The sequence below is a fragment of the Nipponia nippon genome, unplaced genomic scaffold (genome assembly GCF_047370975.1).
Source record: "Nipponia nippon isolate SJK-2023a ecotype South Korea unplaced genomic scaffold, ASM4737097v1 scaffold_5, whole genome shotgun sequence".
Lineage (NCBI taxonomy): Eukaryota > Metazoa > Chordata > Aves > Pelecaniformes > Threskiornithidae > Nipponia > Nipponia nippon.
The window spans coordinates 8973589-8996310 of NW_028262369.1; the positions used below are offsets into that span (position 1 = coordinate 8973589).

At 42.7% G+C, this 22722-nt stretch overlaps 1 protein-coding gene across 3 annotated transcripts in view; it reads left to right on the forward strand.

The window, feature by feature from the left end:
• Positions 1–22722, forward strand: part of XYLT1 (xylosyltransferase 1) — a 210506-nt gene that overhangs the window by 179305 nt on the left and 8479 nt on the right. For all 3 annotated transcript variants that reach the window (XM_087733195.1, XM_087733194.1, XM_087733196.1), the window contains 5 exons: positions 138–354; positions 2466–2642; positions 4637–4899; positions 8404–8599; positions 14663–14996. In XM_087733195.1, the coding sequence (XP_087589321.1) occupies positions 138–354; positions 2466–2642; positions 4637–4899; positions 8404–8599; positions 14663–14996 (1187 nt within the window). The remainder of the gene's footprint in view (positions 1–137; positions 355–2465; positions 2643–4636; positions 4900–8403; positions 8600–14662; positions 14997–22722) is intronic.

The following is a 22722-nucleotide window of genomic DNA, read 5'->3' on the forward strand; positions in this document are numbered from 1 at the left end:
TTAGGAGTAGAGCAGAGTTATAAACAAGTGACCTTTTTATCCTTTTTTGTTTGAGAAAGTAGCTTCTTTATTTATAGAGCTAGTGACGATAACAAAATACAAATTAACTTTTAATGACCGCTTTTGTGTTCCCTCAGATTTATCAGAAAACAAGGACTGGATCGGCTTTTCCTGGAGTGCGATACCCATATGTGGCGCCTGGGGGACCGGAGGATCCCAGAAGGAATCGCAGTCGATGGAGGGTCGGACTGGTTTCTCCTGAACAGGAAGTTTGTGGAGTATGTCACTTTTTCTAATGACGACCTGGTGACAAAGATGAAGAGGTTTTACTCTTACACGTTGCTTCCTGCTGAGGTATGTGAATTCAAAGCAATCCCTCTCTGTGTTCAAAACTGCAACGTTTGTGCTTGTCCAAAAGATCATCAAAGTCAGAGGGGCTTTCGCCTGATTTAAGTGGGCTTTGGATCATCCCACAGTGGGTAATGAGAATTTTACTCCCATGACAAGAAAGTCCTTTAGTGTTAGAACAACTTTTGCCGTTGTTTAGTTGCTTTGTTTGTTTGTGGGACTTTTTTGCAAGGAGTGGCTTTGTTTTATATTTTTAAGCCTATTAATCTATTACTGAACAACCAAAAATCCAGCTGCCCTTTGCTTGCAAATTGTTCCTCCACAAAGCCTTTGAAGGCTATTAGAGATGGCGAATTGTCTTCATAAGTAGCTTTACTCGCCAGTATCCAGCCCTTTTCTTTAAAAATAAAACCCCCTACAAACAAAGGTTTATTGTTCTGTTCAAAACTCAGCTAGAAGGCATAGTCACAAATCATTTAGATCACTCAGGAATCGCTCTGGCTACAAGTGATGCAGAAGAGGAGTGCACACCAGGCTGGGTTTTCGTCTAGCATGCGGCAGTGGGTCAGGGAGATGTGCGTTATCTACAAATAGAGCACAGAGCCTGGCGGGTTGTCAGGCTGTGCTACACCTGCCTCAGCAGGTACGTTGCTCCCCTGGCTTCTCAGGCTCTGCTCCCAGGGTGTGTAGCATGCAGCCGTCCCAAGAAAGACCTGATGACTGTCTGTAAAACGATAACTTCCTTCCTCGCTAGTGGCCCCTGAACATTTTGAGGGATTTATGACACCAATCTTGCAAATCTAGGCTTATTAGCTTGCGGTGGAGCGCAGCCGTTGTCATCTTTTGATAGGGGTTTATTATTCCACACACATGTTGAATAATCTTGCTTTAATCCCATTTCTGTTAAAAATCACCTTTTCTCTCAACTCTGATAACCTTTTCATCCATTATCTAGGAGAAATTTCTGTATCATTATAAAAGGACACAGGGCAATGGGTAATTGGGTAGGGTTTTTTTTTTCCTCTCGCTTGAATGAGAATGGATGCCTTTATGGGTTTAACTAAACAGTTCAAGCATAAAATCCATATTCACTGGGCTGTCATTTAACATTAAAAAGGGTAGGGGGATTATTTGGGGGCCAGCCATGTTAATGTTGTGCTGGTTATTTATAGGTCTTACTATTGCTGATTTTAAAGAGAAGTCAGTGCTCCAAAAATCATCTTACAGGGCTAAATTTGATCATATTCCATAGCTTCTTTCTACAAGGTTTTCTTTGCAAGATACATAGATGGTTTCTTAAAATCACCCTGCCTTCACTGACCTGTTAACCTGCTATATCAGTCCCCATTACACATGATTTATGTAATAGCTGATATTATGATGATATAATTAGGATAGCCCAATAGGAATTCCTTGCTGCCTTGAGTCAGCAAATAGAGACTTATGATTTCAGACGTAATTGCAGGAGGCAGAATGTCCTTCTTGTGCCTGGGGTGAACTGTATATTTCAGAACAAGGCCATTCAACTAGCAATGCATTTTGGAGTGCTGGAGATAAAGACACCCACAGAAGAGCTGTCTGAGACTGTATTTTTTCCATAGTAACCGGAGTGATGGTGAAGGTTTGAGAATTGTCTTAGGAAACAACTTGAGATATATCATTAACACATTGCTCAGGAAAATAGTCCTAAAGCTGTTAGACCAGAAAGTAACTCACAGAAGAGAAATAATGGGAGTTTCTTAGAATTGCTCACACAGGTGAAATGAAAATAAAATAATTGCTGGCACTGTTGCCTTTCCTTGGAGTCCTTTGGACTCCAAATACCCAAAGCTGGTCATTGCAGAAGTGCAATTATTCTGTGCCAGGTAATTGTAGCAAGGCCTCAACTGTATTTTATTAAAGTTTGGCTGGGTCTGTAGCATGTTGTGATTTTTTTTCATGCTCTATGGAATGCATACATGTAGGGTGCTTTTCATATATGGCAGAAAAATAGAGCTTGTTAATTCTGTCATTTCGAAAGAAAATAAGTCACCTGCATTAGGTTCAAGGTTGAAGTGAAAGAGAAAAACGGAAGTCTGAGGAGCTGAATGTACTGATCTGCTCTGTCTTTCTTGCAGTCCTTCTTTCACACTGTTCTGGAAAATAGCCCGTACTGTGACTCCATGGTGGACAACAACTTGCGCATCACGAACTGGAACCGTAAACTTGGTTGCAAGTGTCAGTACAAGCACATTGTTGACTGGTGTGGCTGTTCACCTAATGACTTCAAACCAGCAGACTTCCACCGATTCCAGGTAACTGAAGCGGTCTCTTCTCTGATACCCACAAAGAAGCTCTTTGCCCTCTGCTGGGGTGAGGAGAGCCGTCTGGCTGCATGGCTGCAGCAGGGAGTGTGGGAAGGGAACCTTTTACCCCATCAAGCAAGGTGGAGAAAGAGGTGTGAGGAAGCTCTGCTCTTAATTTCAAGAGAATAGAAGATTGGTTCTCCTGTGTTTTGGCCCTTGAGACTTACTACTGCATGGTGAGGTCACAGAGCAGCTCTTCGGACTACTTGGCATTGGTAGATCTGCTGTGTTAGAAAGGAGGGAAGCTTCACACATCTCTCACTGTACCAATATTACTTGGTAACTCTTGTGAATTTATTGCAAAGTTCCAGCTCAGGTGCTTTCATGATTTGTTGAAGCTCCTGGCTTTCGTTGTTAGGCAGTGTTTTTCATCTTTGAAAAAAGCTTAAAAGTTGACTAGAGTGCCTGCTAGAGGCTTACATAGCACAAGGGAAATCAGTTTTCATGATTATATTCATCAACATGATTATATTTAAGTTTATCTCGTGGTTTTGTGGGCCAGAGTAATGAGGTTTCGATCACCCAGGCTTGGCAGGACTGCCTTAAAAAGTTTAATCAGTTCCTTTGTGATACAGTTTCCTCAAGGAAGACATGAGAGCAAATCCTTGTGCTCAAGGGTGCACTCGGTCTCAAGACTGTATCTGGCCTGTGTATCTTCTATTAAGAATGACCAACTGCTTGTTTCAAGGTCACCAGATCTGCAATTCCATCCCTGCAGCTCCTCAGGGTTCCCTGCATAAAGCATGTTTGTTCAGGCTTTGCGTGGGATGGGGAATGTGTTACCCTACAGAACAAAAATGATGACTGCTCTGAAACAGAGATCTTTTCTTTATTGTAATGTGCTGCCTACCAGACGCAGTTGAAGTCAGTGACACAGGCACTCACAAAAAGAGCAAATGAGACATTATCTAAGAGAGGCTCTGCTGCCCCAAACACCAATCCCAGGAAAGTCTCCAGCACAGAATAAATGGCAAGTCTTAAAAAACTCCCGCCAGTCTGCAGAGACTGACCTGCTCCAGGCTGGGAAAACAACCCCCAACAACATTTCAGAAAACAATCAGGTAAACTGAGCTGCAAGGGGAAGTTCAAAATTAGAATAGATGAAAAGGCAACTTCTGACACTTGCCTGGTGAGAGGGCCCCTCAGATGAACACACAGCACCAGAAGGCTTGCTCACGGTTCCCACGGAGGCACAAAGCAAGCTGCAGAGGAGGAGATCAGAGAGCCCATAGCATGTGCCATCTCATAGTAAAACTGAGCATTCTCAAAAGAATTTTTCCACCATCTGGGGCATTTCTGAACTCGTCGGCATCTCAGAACCCATGCTCAAATATGAGCAAGGCAAAACAAAGGCTTTTTAAATGCTAATGGTAGTTGAGTAGCCTATACACCAATAATATACCCACGATTGTGTCAAGTGCAGAGCAAAAAATCTGTACAGGACCAGTCAGAAGCTGAGAAACCTCAGCCACAGATGGCACCTCTCCCAGAGTCCTCGTACCACCTCGTAGCAGCAAATCCATACATGCAAAATGCTGCTCTGCCTCTTCTGAGCCCCTGTGCCACCAGACACTCTGCTCCCTGCCCGACCACTAATAACACATGCCAGTGCTGCGCCGTCTCCAGGCTAACGCGGTGGTTTAGAGAGCATTCCCCACCCCTCCGGCACTTGGAGGAGAGCCTTCCAGAGCAAGGCAGCGGGGGGTGGCTCTTGGTATGAAGGGACTGGCACACCTACATTTTCATTGAGTAATTACATAGTTTTTGTCTGAATCTTAACGATGTTCTTAACAACAAATGGTCACGAAGGTTAGCTTTTAAGTCACCTTTGCCCATGGGGAGAACCAGTTCATGTCCTCGACTCCAACCCGTTGCTTGGGACAAGGTGTCATGGCTGAAAATGGGAACTCACTCCAGTGTCTTTTCCTTTCGTATCACCACAGCAGACTGCCAGGCCAACTTTCTTTGCCCGCAAATTTGAAGCTGTAGTGAATCAAGAGATAATTGGCCAGTTGGACTACTACTTGTACGGCAACTACCCGTCTGGCACACCTGGCCTCCGGTCATACTGGGAGAATGTGTACGATGAGCCTGACGGCGTGCACACCCTCAGCGACGTCGCCCTCACCATGTACCATGCATTCTCCCGCTTGGGCCTGCGGAGAGCTGAGACTTCGTTCCATGCCGCTGGAGACAACAGCTGCCGGTTAGTCTGAGTCTGTCTTTCTTTTTCTGGGTGTTTCAGGGGACACCGACTGGACTGACAAGTGCCAGCAGAGGTTCATCTGCTTGGCTGTGCTGGCTGGAGCGTACCATTACAAACAGGGCGAGGCAGCTGCAAGTGTACAGCGCTTATTTCCAGGAGTATTTATGCCCATAATAAAGCATTGGTTATTCAGGGTTGAGATTATGTGACCCGTTTGCTGCACTTTTAAGGAGCTCCGCTCCAGCCTGATGAAGACTGACAGGATCCAGTTGGGCAGTGCTACCCCCACTGCTGTGTTTTCTTGATTAATTTCAGCAAGTGTATTATACCCGCAGCTTCTAAACCCTCCGTGTGATTGTAGCAGAGGTCATGTTCCCCTCTATTATGCTTACCAAAAGCAGAGGACAGGATTTCAGGATTAATCTGAACACAGGCAGGTTAATGGCCCTTGCTTGTTTGTTCCCCTGGGTACATATATGGAATATAGAGAACTGCTTGCTCGAGCTCAGTTTGCCTGGTTGGTACAGCTGTCTGTGCCAAAAGTGTTGCAACTGGTGGGATCCATTAGCATTAAATAAATAAAATGTGTGTAAGTATAAATATATATAGAGAGAGCAAATAAAGGTCCTTATTCTTTAAAGGACACCCCCCCCTATATTCTAGATACCTTTTTCGCCTATAAGCCTAGCAAAGAATTCAGTCTAAAAGGGATTTGAAGGAGGAATTCCTGGAGTTAGACTTGCACAGAAAAGGCTCTCTTCATGACAGATGTCTGCTGCCTGCAAACGCATCTGAAGCTGTTTACATTCAAAGCAGAGAGGGTTCATCTTTTAAAGTCTTACTTTACAGTCTCTTAATTCCTTCAGAACCTATTTTTTGGACCCTGCCTTTTTTTTGTCCTAATAGAAAACACATACAGCCTAAGTCAGCAAATACTGAAGACACTCCTCCTGCTTTGATGGATTGGCTTTGCCCCTCTTGTGTTCTCAGGAGGGAACTGAATGCGCCTTGACCTTCCTACTTAGTCATGGAAGTGCTGAGCAATGTCCCGTTTAGAAAGATGTGGCAATAAGTGATCCAGATTCCTATTACAGTTTTGCCAGCAAAGGTTACCAGTGCAAAGCAATAAAAGATCAATAACAATTAGATAGAAATAATCACTAGTAGCATGCCTTCCTTATATGAAATAAAGGCAGACCTGAAGAAGTCCTGGGTCATTTGTCCTGCTGAGTGAAGCCAGCAGAGAGGATGGGAGCTATGTATAACCAGTACTGAAATAATTTGACAATTACTTTTGTTCTTATTCCTTTTGCCAGTGTTCTGATGATGATTTATATCAATAATCAATTTCATTTCTGGGGAGCTTTTCATGGCACAGGAGTTCAAGGTGCTTTTCAAGCTTGCTCAGATTATAGATAGGGAAGCCATGTCATCCACCGCTGATTGCAGCTGTCTCCGGGATAAAGCATGGCTCCTTTACAGTAGGCTGGAGCCTCACGAAACAGTGCAGGGAGGAATTGCAAACAGTGATATGGAGTGGAAGCTTTGTTTTCATACCTACCTGAGCCCCCTTGAAACACTGTGAGACAGCGTCCAATTTAAATCACAGAAAGGTGGATGATCCTCAGGTTTATGATTCGTATCTCTTCTCTCTTGCTACTATGTTGTCTTTCTAGGTGTATGCATATATGCAATTCCTCCTTCCCTCTCATGATTTTGCATGTCTCTAACGTGGTAATGGCAGGGATATATTTGGGCTGAGCACCTCGACAGTATTCCCTTTGCTGTTAGCACTAACAGCAGCACGGAGTTAGGTGATACTGCAGTCACCACCCCAGCTCATTTCACACTGCTGCAGGCACTGCGAGGAAAGCCTCTACCGCTTCAGATCACATTTGGAGTCAATCCCATGCTGCCACCCGCAGCGGCCCAGGAGACTTTTATAAGAGGAGCTGCCTTGCACACTTTTCTAACAAGGCCTAGCTCACAGCCTCAGAAAGCCATGCCCCCTGCAGACTGCTCTGGTACCAAATTAGGTTGCATATCAGCATCTTCAGTGGAACGAACATTAATGTGTGATTGAGATTTAATTTATTTCTCTCCATCTCTAGGCATTTTTACTCACTGATGCCAAGAGACAATTTGCTCAGACTGTTTCAAGGATATTTTAAATATTTGCTGCTGCACACATATAAAACAGGAGGCCTTAGTACTCAGAACAGAAGTCAGATTGTTGCTGGTATTGGCTGCGTAGCTTTGCTGTGGTTTTGCTCAGTTCATCGGTGCTGGCCCTGTTTGTACCCTGTCTTGCTATGTTTATTTCTCAAGCTCTGGAGACTTCCTTCTGGGTGCTGCTGATTTCATGGAATGGAAAGTCCTTCTTGGTTAGCTTCTCCTAGTGCTTATGTCTTGAGATGTAGTAACTGGGATGAGGAGTCAGACTTAGCTGACTTGACTGGGAAGGTGTGATACTGGTTGGTTTTAAATGTGTTGCAAACACACTTGTTTCACAGTTAATGTCAGTGCTGTAAAGCAGCAAAATATTTGACTTCAGAGATAGGAATAACATGTTTTTAATTATTTATACATCCGTATGTACACAAACATCATTACAGATGTTTCTGAGACTATAGCAGACAATTGACCGTAAATTTTAATTATTTGAAACCATGACTACAATGTCTTTAAATCCAAACTCTAACTGAAGGCTTCCCAATCTCCTGATGAGAGGTTTTTCCTGTTTGTTTGAACTTTTTTTCAGTTTATTTTTAATTATGAGTAAAAAATCCACAGCAAAAGCAACCTCAAATCTAAAAGGAATGTGAAGTTTATTTCCTAAAATAAAGGAGACCTAAAACAGGATCCGGATCCTGGTGTCCTTTGCTGCAGTGCCACCCTACAGAGCACTGCCCTTGGAGTATTGGTTGGGGATCAGATTTATATGCGGGGAATGGAGCGGGGCATCAGCTCTCCCGTGCCCGGCCTCGCAGCACCCTCTGCTGTCCCCAGCCTGCTGCTGTCCCACAGCAAGCGAGGGAGGCACTGCCACTGCCAGGCATCTGTAGGGACTCACCCTGCTGAAGGCAAAAAGAAAAAAAGGCGGCCACCTGATTTGGAGCAATAGACACGTTTCTTGAACGTCGTTTATCCTAGCAAACAGTGCTGCAGCCTAACAATGTATATCTCTGAGTGGCACTTTTTACCCAGAAGAGATAGTAAGGGAAGGGAGTTTTCTGGCACGCAGAGGTATCTCCTAAAGAGCTTAGATCTGTGAATATGTTCTAAATGAGCATATATTCTTAGTAACATTTTTTATGTTTCAGGGTAATTGGAACAGCCTAAGAATATTTGAAAATGAGTCATGAACACATTTGAAATCTCTTAATGTACAGTGGTGAATTTTCTAGTTGAAATGAATGCTTCTGAAGCCATTAGCTCCAAGTAAATGGAGATTTCATGTCTCTCTTGTGTAACTGATGAGCATGTGCGTGTGCTGGTTTACAGATACTACGCCATGGGCCATCCGGTTTCCGTCCACCTGTACTTCCTTGCTGACCGTTTCCAAGGCTTCCTAATCAGACACCACGCAACCAATCTGGCTGTCAGTAAACTAGAAACTTTGGAAACGTGGGTGATGCCAAAGAAAGTCTTTAAGATCGCAAGTCCACCAAGCGATTTTGGAAGGTTACAGTTCTCAGAGGTAAGTATTCGTAGCCACCCATGTAGAATGTCACGGGCCTCTGGAGAGACTGCATACTTATTCAGCAGCCTTTGGAAACTCTATTTCCATGAAATTTTTAGGTGAGAGTGGCTCTCTAGCGTAATGCACATCCTCTACATTAAAGGAGATACTGTTGCCAGTTCAGATCTGTGGTCAACCCTCACTTCTTATGTTACTCTGAGAGTCCTCACGCCCTCTTGTTTTAAGAACAAACTGAAGGCATTTACTGTTGTAAAAGGGGCTCAGTAACTTAAAGGTTTTGTGGTTGTGATTGTTTTGAGTGCTGTGAGAGATACCTGGGAAAAAAGCCATGTTTCTGCAGCTCCAGATGTGAACGGGGATGTGGTAAGCATTCCTCTCAAGAGTATGCTGAAAAAACGCTCATAAAATTAGTGACAGTCAGGCACCGATGCCACATGTGAGCAAAATATTGATGTTGTAACATAAAAGAGAAAATTATCACAGCGTTGGCTGAGATTTCCCACAAATCCTGTTATTTCTTCTAGGAATTTGTCTTAGGATCTGACATAGAGTGTAAAAAATGTACCCTAAAATATATCAGGAAAGTTGACCACTAGTAGGACCCGACATCTGTGTTCTGTTTTAAAGATACAACTGTCTGAGCAGTTAATTTCATGATTTTTCTTGTTAAGCCACAAATTTCAATTAAGGTATAAAATTGATTGAACAAATGTGTTCCAGTCATTATGGCCAAGTCCATAAATTACCATCTTGGGCAATTAAGAAATGCCTAGGTAGGATTCAGTGTTTTGGTGTGCATGGCAAATCCATGACACTAATGTGCCATTAAAGAGATGAATGGAAAGTGAGTTTCATTTATCAATGTGTCTCATGGTAGGCTTGCCATTTCATGCAGTGATAAATGGTCATACAAGCTTTAACTCGTGTGATTTGTAGTATTTCTGCTGTTTATTTGGTACTTTTAATCTTAATTTCGGCCTGATGCCTGCTTTGGGTCCTTCTTTTGAAAGCAGCCGGGCTGGCAGCAGGAAGAGTTTTTTTATAATTGTATGATGAAAAGAAGTATGTTGATCTTAGTGTTCTAGAACTCAAATAAAAACCTTTAGAAAGACTACATCTGACTTCATCTCAGTTGTAGGGAGGAAACAAACCTGGAACCAGAATTTACTTGCTGGCCACTTGCCAGGTCCCCTCTGGCCCCTGGTACAAAACCTTTTTTCCCCAAAACCAGCCCTGCAGCAACCATGAGCCTGATTGACAGGTGTCCTGGAGCAGCAGTGCCCAGGGTCAGCCTCCCCTGGCCGGGGAAGCAGTGGCATGTCGGTGGCCTCTTCGCTGCACTGTGCCCACAGCTCTGTGGAGTGTGTCGCCCTGCGGGGAGGATCCCTGGATCCCACAGGACTAATGAGCTGCTCTTCACGGCCTCATAGACCACGGCTGGTCTGTAAGCAGCCCGGTAGGAACTGCTGCTGCAGTGAAGCCATGTGAGTGCAAAGCATGGCAAGGATTTAATCACTGGTGAGCTTTTTTCAGGCTAAGGAAACATTTTCTTCTATTTGAAACATGCAAAAAGAGTATTGGTGGCTGCTTACTTATTTTCATTATTTTTTCTCGCCTAAACTCTTTTAATTGTCCTCTCCTTTCATAGATGATTCATATTCTAAAAGACCAGAAGGTACAAAGTAAATAATTTAATCATTTCTTAATTGTTTATTTTACTTTCTGCCTTCCTTGGCCTGCAGGCATCTCTGCCTCTGAGCCAAATTATTCTCTCAGTTACCCTGCTATAAATCCAGCCTTAACCTCTTCAGCTTCAGTGTGGCTGGAAAGCCTCTAATCTGCTACTGCTTATTAAAATGGCATTTCTTTGTCAAAGTCCAGCAAGCGTAAAACAAACTTAGCAGTTCAGCTAAGATGAGGGCAACAGTGTTCACAGGTTATGCACCAAAAAAAGAAACTTAAGATTTGTGCTTATTGGGACATAAAACTGCTGTTTTTTCAACAACTTTCACCCCATGATCTGGCAGAAATTTAAAACTGAATGGGGCCTTTTTAGCTGAGAGCTTTCTCCCCTCTCCCGGCTCACACGAACGGGACCGACAGGAAGAGCACGAATGTGCCGCATTGAATGTGCTCCCGGGTGTATTTGTGACCCTGATGCACAACTGAAATTGCAGCGGAGACGATAGGATCTCTCCAGTCAGCCCTTCCTGCCCTCTGCTCCTTTGCTTTGCTTCTCCGACTTTGCTTCCCAAGTAGCAGATTTCACCATGCACCATGTAAAGACAAGTGGAAAAAAAAATCAGTCAGCTGGGCTGTCTGATGGCCAGTGGGGTTAATGATAGTGTTTCAATGGCACGTGGCCCCTGCACTCAGTCTTGAGCTGAGTAAAAGAAAATAAACTTACGGGAAATCCAAGAGAGATGATTTCCAAGTATGAAACTCCCACACCTCCTAAAATTGGCTTGCGCACACAGTATGGATCCTACCAGCCTGGGTTCATGAAAACTTTTACATGGAGGGCAGAAGATTGATCTGCTGTACAGTACTAAAAGTCTCAGCTCAGTGTATATCAGTTGAACACCAAGTTCGTTTCTGGTCTTGTTAAGACTTGTGATTCATCACGGAGAATAAAATAAACTAGGTGGCAGGCAATTAGCGTGCATTGTGTGAACCTAATGGTCCTGTTTGTGGTGAGCAATGAGACACAAACCCATAATCAAGGCATAATTTATCTTGGGAAAATTTTATCTTGGGACTGAACAAAGATAGAAACAGGAGTTCTAAGCCAATGAGAGAGTTCCAGCTTTCCAAACGTACCCTGTGCACAGTGCCTGCTCTTGAAGCTCAAAATCATGGTGATTAAAATAATGATGTGGAAAATGTCCGTTTCTGTGCCACATCCCTTCATAATTTATCAGATATTCATTACTGCTTGATTCCATCCCATGCTTTGTGTATTCCATTTGAAAGTGAAAGCCTACTTACAATGTTTTAAGGGACTATGAAAAATATTATAGGACTCTAGTATCTCTTGGCCTGTAAAATCAGACATCTCAGTACTGGCAACTCAGCTGTGTAGAGTTAAAGGGAAGAGGTATAAACCTCTAACTAGTGCTTTAAGTAAAATTCCCTTTAAAATACTGTGCTTCTAAAACCAGCTTGTACTGTAAGCTGTGCAGCATGGGAAAGTATGTCCCCCAGCTGGAGACTGGACATAAAGGGCAGACCCTGTAAACAGATGTGTGCAGCTCCCTGCCCTTCCCTTCCCTAAGGTGCCTGTGGTGCACGGCCCCAAGCGGTGGCAGCACCTTGCCTTGGACTGAGCCCCGGCTCTGGGGCGTGCAGGGTGTTGCAGGGTGCCCAGGTGCCTTGCCTTTGTGTTGCTGAGGGCCTGCTCTGTGGCAGTATTTTCTCCTTGTTTTTGTGCTATTGTTTTCATGCTGTTGTTTTCATGGACGTGCACACCCTGACACTAGTGTTGTGACAGGCTCTCATGGGAAGTGATTGCCACCGGCGTGAGAATTGTCCCTTCCTCCCCCTCTTCTCCTGCTCTTTGGCCGTAACTTTTGATTTACATTAGGGAACCCAATTACATGCCTGCACAAAGCTTAACAACCAGCCAACAATTTTCTTATAATTTTTTCCCAAAAGCAACCTTCACTCTTCTATTATACTCTCATAAACCTGTGTGCATATGAACACATCTCAACATCTTTTGTGCAACCTGGTTGTTGAGCAATGTCACCTGGAGGTTGGAGCATGGGGATTGTAATTTTGTGATTTCTTTTCCCTAGAAACTTATTTCTTTTTCCTAGAGACTAAAGAGCGGGAAATAGTTGTATATCGGGGATGAATGTTTATTTTTTGAGGATGATGCAAGCTTTCTTTGAGGAGTTCTTTAGTAAGAAATATTGAAAGTGATGGAAAGAGCTTCCTTATAGGGTTTTCTTTGCCCAGGAGGGTGTAGATTTGTTTCACATGTTGTGACTTTATTATTTCCAGGTCTCTTGAGCTCTGGTAGGTGTGACATGGCCACACTCAGTGAAGGCTGGCAGAGTAGATAATAAGATCTGGTCAGGAAATTTTCTTTCTCAGCTTATTTCCATACATATTCAGTCGGTCTTGTCAGGAGAGTACACACTGACAGCTCCTCGAGGCAGTCGATGCTTGGGTCTGATATCTGGGCTACGCTGTCTGGTTTGATTAGCTGGTGTGCTAGGTGAAATACCTCCGAAATACCAGCAATTCTGCTGTGTTGATTGCAGAGTAGTGGAAGGCTCATTTTGTTTCATATTCTGCAGTGTCATAGTCCAGTAGGAGGAATTCATATGATGACAGATGGATTTAGGATGGTAGGTTTTTTTTCTACTGGCCTTGTAGCTTTTTGCTTTCAGTCCTCCTGTAATTTGTCTGCCAACCAATGATTTATTTAGAAGGGATTGAGGACTGGACAGTTTCCAGTACAGGTATCACTGGTAGTAGGCATCAGGTAATTGTTACATTTTATGGATTTGGGGAGATTTTGGCATTATATTGGAGCCACTTATTCTTATCAAATGAGATGAAATCCAGAAGAAAAATCTCTGAAGCAAGTGAGCTACAATTATTTGTTATGCTTTCAGGAAAGCAGGTTCTCACCACGCCCATGTGAGGTGAAGATTAGGGACACGGACGGCTCTGTGTTCGGGAAATCTTCAATATCCACATATGCTGAAAGAGGGGATTCTGTCTGTGTGTGCGTGGGCCTCCAGAGACCGCTTCAGAGAATCCCATGGTTTCTGTAGTATAAGGAACAAATCGAGTCTTAGGTCATCTACGCTGTTCGTTCGGAGATAAAGGCCAAAAAAGACCTGAAGGACTATGAGGCGTTTCGGTACCAGGCTGGCCAAAACATCTGTATGTCTCTCCAAGGAAACACATCAGTTGTCCGCTTGCCAAAAGGAGGCAAGGGGTTCTCCTGTTCTTCACTTCAAATGGGGTCCCTCAAATCTTTTTGTGTTTGATATTTATTGCTTTTGCTTTGAGATCATGGGAGCAGGACCTCATGGGACAAGCGAGGTGGGCACTTCCTCCAAAGGCAAATATGTACCCTTCAGTACTGCAGTCTGCCAAGTTGCCTTCTTAAGAATTGATGGAAGTGGTTCGTTCATGGTCAGCCTCATAAACGCATGCTAGATTTAGTGCCGGGGTAGTAAAATGTCTTTCACTTGGCCTAAGAACAACAGCTACTACATTTTCATGCTATCTCTTTAGAGGTGCTTATTTTCAGTAGTGTACAAGTGTTAATGGCAACAGCTTCTAAGTTTGTATCATCCCGTGGGTTATGGGTGAACCATTAAAATTCATCTAAAGAGCAGTGAAATATGAAAGCTGCTAGGAAAAAGAAAGGTCCATTAAATATTTACACTAGATTGTGAATCAGCTGCTTTACTGTTAGTTAGTGAATAAATAAAAAACAATCTCACTATTATGACAGTTAGAAAAGAGTTTACCAGAAATAGCTTCCCACATCGGGCAGACAGGGCGTGCAAGGAGACAGCGTCTCGTGGATAGATTGTAGTAAAAGACCTGATGTGACTTGTCCTAAAGTCAGCAAAAGCCTCTTCCTTGCCCTTAGCAGTAACTGGGGAGGTCTCTACTGCAGTGTCCGTCTCTCAAATGTATCATACATTTTCATGACCCAGGAGATGATGGGTCATATTTTTTTCTATGCATAACCTGTGCTCAGGCTTGGTCTTTTACCGACTGCTTCCATGTGGAGGAAAAGGAGAGCTGCTATAGCCTATTATGTCACTCTTAATGTAAAGAAAACCCTTATATCAATCAAATGTGGAGAATCGAACCAAGCCAAAAAAAAAAAAACAAGCCTAGCATTCAAGGTTGTCTCACAATTTGTGTACACATTATGATCTTAGGTCGTGTTTCCGTCAGCCTTTATATGTATGCATAATTCATGTCATGAAATATGATTTGTGTGTCTTGAGAGCCCTTATTTGACGTAAGGGTCTTAGATATTTACAGAGATGATGGTAGCAGCAATGTGGTCTTCAATTTCAGATTGGCACTGAATGGGACGCCAAGGAAAGGCTTTTCCGGAATTTCGGAGGACTCATTGGGCCGACAGATGAGCCAGTTGGCATGCAGAAATGGGGAAAAGGCCCCAACGTCACCGTTACTGTCATTTGGGTGGATCCTGTTAATGTAATTGCAGCAACATACGATATTCTTATTGAATCCAGTGCCGAATTTACTCACTACAAACCACCTTTGAATTTGCCCCTGCGACCTGGTGTCTGGACAATAAAAATTCTGCACCACTGGGTACAGGTAGCTGAAACCAAATTCCTTGTTACTCCTCTCACCTTCTCTAATCGGCAGCCTATCAAACAAGGTAAGTTTTATTATTTGGTAAAGGAATGATACAGTTATTGTGTCTGTATTCACTGTAAATGCTGCTGTTAAAAATGAAATAGCACTGTATTGGAAAAGGAGAAAAGAAAGGAATTTTATAGATACTAAATCAGAAGAAATTGGTGCACTAAGACAAGCGGAAGTGTCTGTATCCAGTCTGTAAAACACAGCCACTTTGAACAAAAAGCTATTTATATCTTTAAAATATGCACCGTTCAGAATCCAGAGAACTTCAGACTCTCAATAATCTAACAACTATCGTAAAAGCCATCATTTAGAAATAGAAAGAAAAATGGACTTTCTCTGCTGCTTTTCACTCACATTTGCTCATAAAGAGTTACAGATGTTTAAACTGTTATCTTGACAAAGATAATGCGTGTTTAACGATAAAAGCATTAATACACAAAATGCTGAGTTAGACAAAATTACCCTAGGCCAGAGCTCACCTGACATATTGTCAGGTCCAGGGATTCACTCTTGCCTGATACCTGCCAAAACTTGCTCAGTACATGCCAAGCAGTTGTGTTATAGAAATATCTATGGATACGGCGATCCCGGTAAGTACACTATCAGACCCACGCTGACGTTTTTTAGAAAGAAACCATTTTCTTCCCTGCCACAGCAGCCCTGAACCATCCAAATATAGAGGTCATTCTTGGGTTGCCAGTGTCTACAGGCTCCCAGCAGCAGTTTGCACTGGCACAGCCATTGTTCGAGTGCTTGGGTCTTCAGCCAGTGCCAACGACACTGGGCTGGGAGAAGAGAGAACATTTTGTAGCCCCACCTGTTTTCTTACTCAGTAAGATCAAAACAAGTTTGTTGCTATGAATATCTTTACCATTCTTCTTAACGTGCTCAAGTGCTTCCATCTGCCCAGTATTAATATTCATAACTTTAGACATCTTAAAGTTGCTAGATACATGAATGATCCTATTAAGTTTTCAGAAGTTCTTCTTCCTGACAAGGCAGCAAATAAACTGAGTCAGGCATTTACCTTCCAGCATAACGTGCTGCTTCTGTAATGCAAACACCACCAGACAACTGCTGAGAGCTAATGCAGCCCTTATCTTGCTCAACAGGGGCTTGATTCTACACATTTCTCAGCAGAAGAGCTAACTGATTTCTTCTAACATTTGGTGGCATCGTTTCTTAAGCAGAAGCTAAACAACCAACAACCTGCTGCTGTTATTAGCTAATAGGCAATGACAAAATGTGAAGAAATGCCATGTGTAGAAGGAATACATTTTTAAAGTTTGAGGCAACCTCTTTCTAAATGCAGCTGTTACTGACTTGTCTCCTGGAAATTAATTAATTCCATGTTCTTTGCTAATTTAACAGTTAAGGCATAAATTGGATGGAAAATGTGGCACATAGCTAGCAACCTTGCTGCTTTTCCCTATAACGCGAGAGCCCTGTGGACAGTTAAGCATGTCTCAGACTTCATGGTGTAATGGCAAAACTCCCTTTGGTCCAAAGTCTGAATCTGGAATAATTGCATTGAAATTACAGAGTTACTCCTTATTGCCCATTGATGCACTGGGAGGGGATCTGGCTTATATTTTTTGTTAAAGAGCCCTGCTCATTCATATGGTAACTAGAATCTTCTATAGGAATGAAATATAAAGCTTGAGAACAATATTATCTAGGAAAAAAGCCTCAGGAGTGATTTGCTACTGATGATGTGATGTATAATCTCCAGATGTCTGAGGCATGAAGGTAAAGAAGAAAATTAATTACAGGGGCAGATAGCGACACTCCACTGTAGTTAGAATTGTATTTACAATGCAAATTCCTGTTGTTTGGGTTTTTTAAGGTTTTCTGTCTCAGTAACACTATTGTGCTCTGTGCAGGCAATTGTCATTTAGCTTTGATTTCCAGCTTTTGTCAGTTTGTCACCACTTTATTATTTAAACATATTTTTCTCTGCCAAATAAACGCATTGTGAGAGTATGACAGAAGAATTAGAACTTCTAAAAGAACAGTTTCCGTTACTGTTGTAAACAATGTGAACGCTGCCAAAAATCTTCTAAAATGAAGGGACAGTATTATTGTCTTAACACTGAAAATAAAACATACATCAGACTTAGCCAGGTGTTGTCAGCAGAAGAGGGGAATATGTTTTATTAGGGGTTTCTTTAAAATGCTGTTTTTCCAACCATCCTCCCTCACCTCCGCTGTCCCCCTCTTCCCCCCAAAAAACTAGAGGAAAAGAAAAGCTATAGCTCTTGTCAGAAAGATTACCCTGGAAAGTAATTTGCTACTCTAGAAGCTTTTTGAATGACTGATACATTTCATACCACTTTGCATGTCATTTGCTTGATAATGATTTGGCCCCCTCTGTCTCATATACTCCAGATATAGAAACTGGAGTCCACGTAGTTACATACATAAAAATCTGTCCGTGGTCTTGTGTGTAATTTGTCTGTGTCATTCTAAAAAGCGTTTGCACAAATCTGGCAGCAGAGCAGCAGCCACTAAAATCTTGTATCTTGAGAGCATGAACACGGCAACAATCACTGTATTTCCTAAAACACTTATCTACACATCACTTCAGCACAGACCACAACAAGGCAAAGTTCCTTTCGGTTTCCCAGCATCATGAAGGGAGCCTCTTGCTCCTCTTTTGAATAATCAAAGGGAAACGTGTTCGTTCCTGTATCATGACTCTCAAAATTCATGATTACAATTAAAAATAAAAAAATTAATCATGGGACAGCAGCCAGCAAAGATGTTTTGTTTAACAGTTTATAAAAACAGCCTATGCAGGTAGTTTATTCATTTGCTATTCCCATTTATTTATTAATTTTGGCATAAAGTCTATGCATGCAAGTGAAACCATAAAGGGAAATCGAGAGCAGGTGTTTTCTTTGATATTGTGTCCAGATGTGCATAACTGACAGAATGTAAATTGTTTTAAAAACGGATTCATTGACCTTTTCAAAACCTGCATCTATAAGAGTTAAAGAGATCAGTTCTTACATGGAATTATTGAGTATGCTGGGAGGTTTGGGGTGTTTCCACTGTAAATGAGGCTCCCAAAGCTATTTCAGTGGAAAGTCTAGAATCTGATGTTACTTATTCTTTCTTGCTCCTCTGCCCCCCTCCAGTCATCCAAATCTGTATCTATTTTCTCTCGTGTGAGCTGTGTCACTGATCAGCTCTGCCTTCAGCAGATCCTCTGGCTCGAGAGTGCCTTCAGGTTTTTGCCTGGTTGGAGAAAGAAGAAAAGAAAAGGAAAGGAAAATTAAGTGAATTTGTGAGATAAATCATTGGGAGAAATCAGGTTCACTTGCTCCACCAGTATCTCCTTCCGTCTACGTCCTGCACAGCCAGATTCTGTTTTATTCTTCTTCTAAATGGCGATTTTGAGTTTCTCACCATATGGCTGTGTGTGTTAAAGCCAAGTACTCTGTGCTTACTGTAAGGACACAGGAGGGCTGCCAAGGACCAGCAGGACACCCCAGGATTAAATTGTGCCAAGACAGAGAGGGAATGTAACATGTGGAGCAGACAAAACAGGGAGAAGATCACTAGCAGTGATAATAGACAGGAATGGGGGTTTCTTGCTGTCTGCTTTAGGCAGCCTGAATTTAAGTGCAGTTCGGAGGCTCGAAGCCAGATGTCCAGGTCCCCTGTGTAGGAACTGGAGAGGCAGAGCCAAACAAAGGTATAATTCAGAGCATTTAGCCAGTAGTTCACAGACTATAATCCAAGCTACCAAGTAGGTTTCAATTCCTAAGAAAACAGCGAATTGAGTAGAGGTTGGCTCTGCATCCCCATCATCCCACTTTCCCACCCTTCCATGCTCTACAAAGTCTGTGTGAAGCAATCATGCCAAGTGTGATCGCGCATGTCTCCCAGGGGCACTGAGAGGGGCAGAGAAAAAGCCAAAGCAATTTCATTTTTAAATTTGAGTTTATATTCATGGCAGAGTTTCCACAGCGATCTCCCAGCTGGAGTGACGATAATGAGTTATCATGCGTTTAATGTATAGTACCTGTTTCATTAAAGCGAAATAGGTTATTGTGAGCCGGTGGGCAGATTCACTTCTGGGGCAGAAAAAGCCCCAAACCTCAAGCTGATACCAAACACTAGGTTGAAAGTAAATAAATAAATGGATAAATAAAACCCTTCTTCCTTCAAACAAGGAGGGCAGTGAAGAAGATCATCCTCCTTCTTCACCTTAAGAGAGACCTTTCATGTTCAGTTCCTAGCTTGATCATGTGCCGCGGACATGGGGCTTCTGATCTCTGGTGCTCCGCAATGGGACAGGGAGCCTTCAGCGCCAGCTCCTGGTCCCTGTGCCCTCTCACTGCAGCCACCTCTTTCAAAGGCTTGACGGCATTAGCAGACGTACTGCGATGCACACATGCATCTCAAAGGCCTTTTAACCTAATCCATATTTATAGATCATCTTAATTAAGTATATACACTGGGAAACCTTTGTTTTGCCGTTGGTTGTTTGCAGTGACTCAATCAATTGTAATTGCATCTATACGGATTATAAAGTGGGTGGCAACTTGTGTCAGAACTGCTGTGATTTCTTTAAATTAACCAGAGGTAACATGACATGTTCTTGATAAATGCAGTAATAGCAGCAGGCGAGTGCATGGCTACAGAAAAGTAGACATGCCCTGGAATCGTCATTCTGAGAAAAACCCTGAAGACAGGGATTTGCTTCGAAATTTAGTTCAGATCCAGTTGACAAGGAGTCGATTAGCTTCACAGTGAGCAAATGCAGCACTGTCTTGTTTGCTGCAAGAGAAAACAAACAAAATGTCAATAAAAAATTACCTCTTTGCCAGAGGGTTTCAACACAATTCAAGTAAAGAAATAAAGCTGTACATTCTGTGTTGCTTTAAAAAAACCACAGGTCTAGCGCCTTAATGTGTACCAAGGTAACCACATTTTTCATTCCTTAGCCCACTCTCTGTCTAAACTCATTTGCTTTTGCTGCAAAATGAAGAACAAACCCACACAAAAATGCTGAAATCCCAACCTATGTGGCTGACTACAGGCTGTGTATTTAGTCCAAAGAAGTTATACTAAGAAAAGTCAGTTGAGAAATGAAGTGCCCTCCCAGACTGAAGAGCAAACAAAAATGGGGGACAAAAATAACTCTTTTTTTTAAAGCTATAGTTAGAGTCAATAGAATATATTTTGCATTGATATGTGTCCTCCTGAAGTGAAAGGGCTATTTGGATGTGTTTGCTGGCAAAAAAAAATGTGGCTTAATGTCTGCAATTCAACTAATTTTGAATTCGTTCCTCTAACTACAGATTTAAATGTCTAAACACACATCTCATAGGGACAAGCCTCTTCGTTATTTTTTCATGAGCCAAGGACTAAAGTGTTAGTGCTTTAAAAGCATGCCCAGTAACTCCAGCTTCCTTTTATACAGTATTTCAGGGCTTGGGATCCACACTGTCCCTCTCCTGTCCCAGCCCAGTGAGTTATAGAGTCACGATTATCTTTCTTTTGTTTTTCCTTTAATGCAAAGAGGAATATCCCACATCTGCCATAGCTTGGATGAGCAGCATCCTCCTTGCTTTGTCATGTGAACTTTTTAACAAAGACTTGGAGGCTTCAGGAGAGGGTTTCTGGGTTGAATCCTCATCATTTCCTATTGATTAGTACACATAGCTCTGCACTCAGACTGCTGTTACCCATCTCTTTCTTTGTAGGACGCACAGACACCTCACTTGGGCTGTTCGTTCTGCTGTGGGGCCAAGCAGCACCCTGCCAGTACCGTGTCAGGGTTTCCTCATGCATCAGAGAAGCACATTTTCACTGTGGGCAGCGGTAGCCCTTAACACACTGAAAAACATAGTGTTTTGTTCCCTGTAGTACTATCCTCAGCAGTCTTTTTCTGTCTGCTGATATTTGTGTGTGGCTTTTCAAAAAACTTTATCTTCAGTCCCATTAAACACTATTACTGTTGTACCTGCCAGCAAGCCCTTGCAGTGCAGCCAGTTCTGGAGCAGAGCACAGCAGTCACTTAGCGGTGCAGACTGAAACAGCGGTGTGCTGGTGTGGGAAGCACAGCATATCCGACACAATTACAGCAATAGCAGAGTGGAGAAATTTAAATTTGTTGAAGATGCTGAGGTTATCACCCTTATTTTAGCAAAAACAGACCACTGATCTTAAACAACAAGGGTCACAGACTCAGAGAAAAAGATGATCTCCTGCTGCATCGCCAGCACTGGCTCCTGCAGTTTCTGTAGGTTTCATTCCTTCCAGTCCTGATAATACACCAAGTCCTGAAGAGTGGAACAAGTGCGAGGCTGAGCCAGAGAGAAGAGCAATTCCATTTCATCCTGTTATTTGTCTGAAAAAAGGTCTTGCTTGTTCCGTGCACTAAACACATGCACAACAGGCTTTAATTCAACAAGCTCTCTGAATTGCCTGTTTCAATCAGATGATCCTGCTAGTAATGCCAACTCTTATTTGTTTGGAGATTTTTACTTAGAATGTTCCTGTTTAATTAATATGTTGACAAACAGTCTTCCATATTTAATTGCTTCCAAAGGAGGAAATTTAATCATGTGTACTTGTTCTGTTTCTTAAACTACAGTGCTCTGGCAAGAGCACGCTTCTGACACATGTGCATGGAATAAACTCATTTTGACTAGAGGTTATTGTGGATATCTACCATTTAAAACAAAAAGAGGGGTTTAGATGAACGCAGGAACAATTAAGTGATGTAAAATGGTGATGGGGATGTGCCGAACTAATTTAATTGGGGATTTGAAGTAATGGACTTGCACAGTATTTGACATTAAAGACTTCGCAAATGTAACAGTGAAGCTCCAATTAAATGTCCCTTTTCCCTCTAAATAAATGTACTGATTTATTGCCAGCGCCTCAGATACTGTCCTCTGCATGGAAGAAAGGACTCAGTGTCAGGCGGCGGTGCAGGCAGCAAGGACATATGGAAGGAATTGTAGCCATGAACATGTAATTCCTGGCCTCTAAATGCTATCTGAGCGCGGTGGCTTTCCTAGCCTGGAGCGCCCTGAATGGGCCCATTTTGTGTTCTAGACAGTGTGTATGTTGGCAGAGCTAAACATATCCTCTGTGCTGCCGGAGCGGGGATGCTAGGGAAGTCAGCTCAGCTGAGAACAGGAAGAAATGGTTGAAAATGTACTCCCACGAGGCACGCAGTGAACATTTTGGAGGGTCCCATTCTGATGTTATGAGCAGCACCTTGTTCCACTCTCGGACCTTAAGAAGTCAGCCAGCCTTGGAGGAGGGCAGTCTGACCCTCAGTGTCCAATTCAAGGTCTTTGAGGGCATTATCACAGCCTGACAATGATTTTTACTGCAATATTACAGATTCGGGGCAATGTACTGCATTGTGCTGAGGTAGAAGAGTTACTCTAAGGAAAGCAACCACAATGCAAAGAAAAGTGTCATTGGGAAATGGTTGCAATCCATTATTTGGCACAAGAGCTTGAAATATAATTGTCATTAGAGAATACTTTCCCAGCGAGACTGGAGCACTTGCCGGGGCTACACATATTTCATTATGGGTCCGGTCTGTCCAAGGCTATGGTGTTGTCCTTCCAGTGCTGGGAATGGCACCACCTGGTTTTTGGAGGTAGATTGAGCTAACAAATGTTATGGCTTTTCCACAGCAGGGCAAGTCTCATCAGTTTAGGAAAAAAAACAGGCTGAGATCTTGGGTTGTCCTCCTAGACAAA